Genomic DNA, 2,526 nt, shown 5'->3' on the forward strand with positions numbered 1-2,526 from the left:
AACTTCTGGCCCCCTGAGTCTGCAAAAATCCCCCAAATACTCTAACCATCTTTAGTGGGTACATTGCAATATAAGTTTCCTAAATATCAGCCGTTGAACACTTACTGAATGCAGTATTCTACCTTATGACATCCTGTGATCTCGGGTCATTGCTATTTTGCGACAACTTATGATCTAGGGTCACTAATTGGCAGTGCTTAACTTGTAACGAAAGAGGTGCCAGGGCTCAAGCAATTTTTTTACATTAATAACTGTTGCAGCAAGTGCCAAGGCACTGTGGTTCAGTTCTGGCAAGCCCTGGCAAAAATTAAGCCCTGCTTACTGGGTAGTAGCTTGTCACATCTTTAGGATTTAAGCCTTGTTTCTCTAAGCCCTGGTCTACACTAGGACTTTAGGTCGAATTTAGCAGCGTTAAATCGATTTAAACCTGCACCCATCCACACAATGAAGCCCTTTATTTCGACTTAAAGGGCTCTTAAAATCGATTTCCTTACTCCACCCCTGACAAGTGGATTAGCACTTAAATCGACGTTGCCGGCTCGAATTTGGGGTACTGTGGACACAATTCGATGGTATTGGCCTCCGGGAGCTATCCCAGAGTGCTCCATTGTGACCGCTCTGGACAGCACTCTCAACTCAGATGCACTGGCCAGGTAGACAGGAAAAGAACCGCGAACTTTTGAATCTCATTTCCTGTTTGGCCAGCGTGGCAAGCTGCAGGTGACCATGCAGAGCTCATCAGCACAGGTGACCATGATGGAGTCCCAGAATCGCAAAAAAGCTCCAGCATGGACCGAACGGGAGGTACGGGATCTGATCGCTGTTTGGGGAGAGGAATCCGTGCTATCAGAACTCCGTTCCAGTTTTCGAAATGCCAAAACCTTTCTGAAAATCTCCCAGGGCATGAAGGACAGAGGCCATAACAGGGACCCAAAGCAGTGCCGCGTGAAACTGAAGGAGCTGAGGCAAGCCTACCAGAAAACCAGAGAGGCGAACAGCCGCTCTGGGTCAGAGCCCCAAACATGCCGCTTCTATGATGAGCTGCATGCCATTTTAGGGGGTTCAGCCACCACTACCCCAGCTGTGTTGTTTGACTCCTTCAATGGAGATGGAGGCAATACGAAAGTAGGTTTTGGGGACGAAGAAGATGATGATGATGAGGAGGTTGTAGATAGCTCACAGCAAGCAAGCGGAGAAACCGGTTTTCCCGACAGCCAGGAACTGTTTCTCACCCTAGACCTGGAGCCAGCACCCCCCGAACCCACCCAAGGCTGCCTCCTGGACCCAGCAGGCGGAGAAGGGACCTCTGGTGAGTGTACCTTTTAAAATACTGTACATGGTTTAAAAGCAAGCATGTGAAAGGATTACTTTGCCCTGGCATTCGCGGTTCTCCTAGATGTAGTCCTAAAGCCTTTGCAAAAGGTTTCTGGGGAGGGCAGCCTTATTGCGTCCTTCATGGTAGGGCACTTTACCACTCCAGGCCAGTAACACGTACTCGGGAATCATTGTAGAACAAAGCATTGCAGTGTATGTTTGCTGGCATTCAAACAACATCCGTTCTTTATCTCTCTGTGTTATCCTCAGGAGAGTGAGATATAATTCATGGTCACCTGGTTGAAATAGAGTGCTTTTCTTCAGGGGACACTCAGAGGAGCCCATTCCTGCTGGGCTGTTTGCCTGTGGCTAAACAGAAATGTTCCCCGCTGTTAGCCACAGGGAGGGGGGAAGGTTGAGGGGGTAGCCACGCGGTGGGGGGAGGCAAAATGCGACCTTGTAACGAAAGCACATGTGCTATGTATGTAATGTTAACAGCAAGGTTTACCCTGAAGGAGTGTAGCCACTGTTTTATAAAATGTGTCTTTTTAAATACCGCTGTCCCTTTTTTTTTCTCCACCAGCTGCATGTGTTTCAATGATCACAGGATCTTCTCCTTCCCAGAGGCTAGTGAAGCTTAGAAAGAAAAAAAAACGCACTCGCGATGAAATGTTCTCCGAACTCATGCTGTCCTCCCACACTGACAGAGCACAGACGAATGCGTGGAGGCAAATAATGTCAGAGTGCAGGAAAGCACAAAATGACTGGGAGGAGAGGTGGAGGGCTGAAGAGAGTAAGTGGCGGGCTGAAGGGAGTAAGTGGCGGGCTGAAGACAGGGCTGAAGCTCAAATGTGGCGGCAGCGTGATGAGAGGAGGCAGGATTCAATGCTGAGGCTGCTGCAGGACCAAACCAGTATGCTCCAGTGTATGGTTGAGCTGCAGCAAAGGCAGCTGGAGCACAGACTGCCACTGCTGCCCCTCTGTAACCAACCGCCCTCCTCCCCAAGTTCCATAGTCTCCACACCCAGACGCCCAAGAACGCGGTGGGGGGGCCTCCGGCCAACCAGCCACTCCACCACAGAGGATTGCCCAAAAAAAAGAAGGCTGTCATTCAATAAATTTTAAAGTTGTAAACTTTTAAAGTGCTGTGTTTAATGTGCTGTGTGGCATTTTCCTTCCCTCCTCCACCACCCCTCCTGGGATACCTTGGTA

General features: G+C 49.4%; 1 protein-coding gene across 1 annotated transcript; it reads left to right on the forward strand.

Annotated features, from left to right (window-relative positions):
- Window positions 1–442: 442 nt before the first annotated feature.
- LOC142069866 (uncharacterized) lies at window positions 443–2,526 on the forward strand. The gene is made up of 2 exons (XM_075122487.1): window positions 443–1,309; window positions 1,898–2,526. The coding sequence occupies exons 1-2, from the start codon at window positions 727–729 to the stop codon at window positions 2,437–2,439; spliced, it is 1,125 nt and encodes a 374-aa protein (XP_074978588.1). The 5' UTR covers window positions 443–726; the 3' UTR covers window positions 2,440–2,526.

The sequence above is a fragment of the Caretta caretta genome, chromosome 23 (assembly GCF_965140235.1).
Source record: "Caretta caretta isolate rCarCar2 chromosome 23, rCarCar1.hap1, whole genome shotgun sequence".
NCBI classification, from domain to species: Eukaryota; Metazoa; Chordata; order Testudines; family Cheloniidae; genus Caretta; species Caretta caretta.

Excerpts from the sequence above, each read along its gene's own strand:
- LOC142069866 (XM_075122487.1), top strand. The coding sequence starts at position 727 with ATGCAGAGCTCATCAGCACAGGTGACCATGATGGAGTCCCAGAATCGC. Across the intron at positions 1,310-1,897 it reads AGGCGGAGAAGGGACCTCTG|CTGCATGTGTTTCAATGATC; the intron begins GTGAGTGTACCT and ends TTTCTCCACCAG.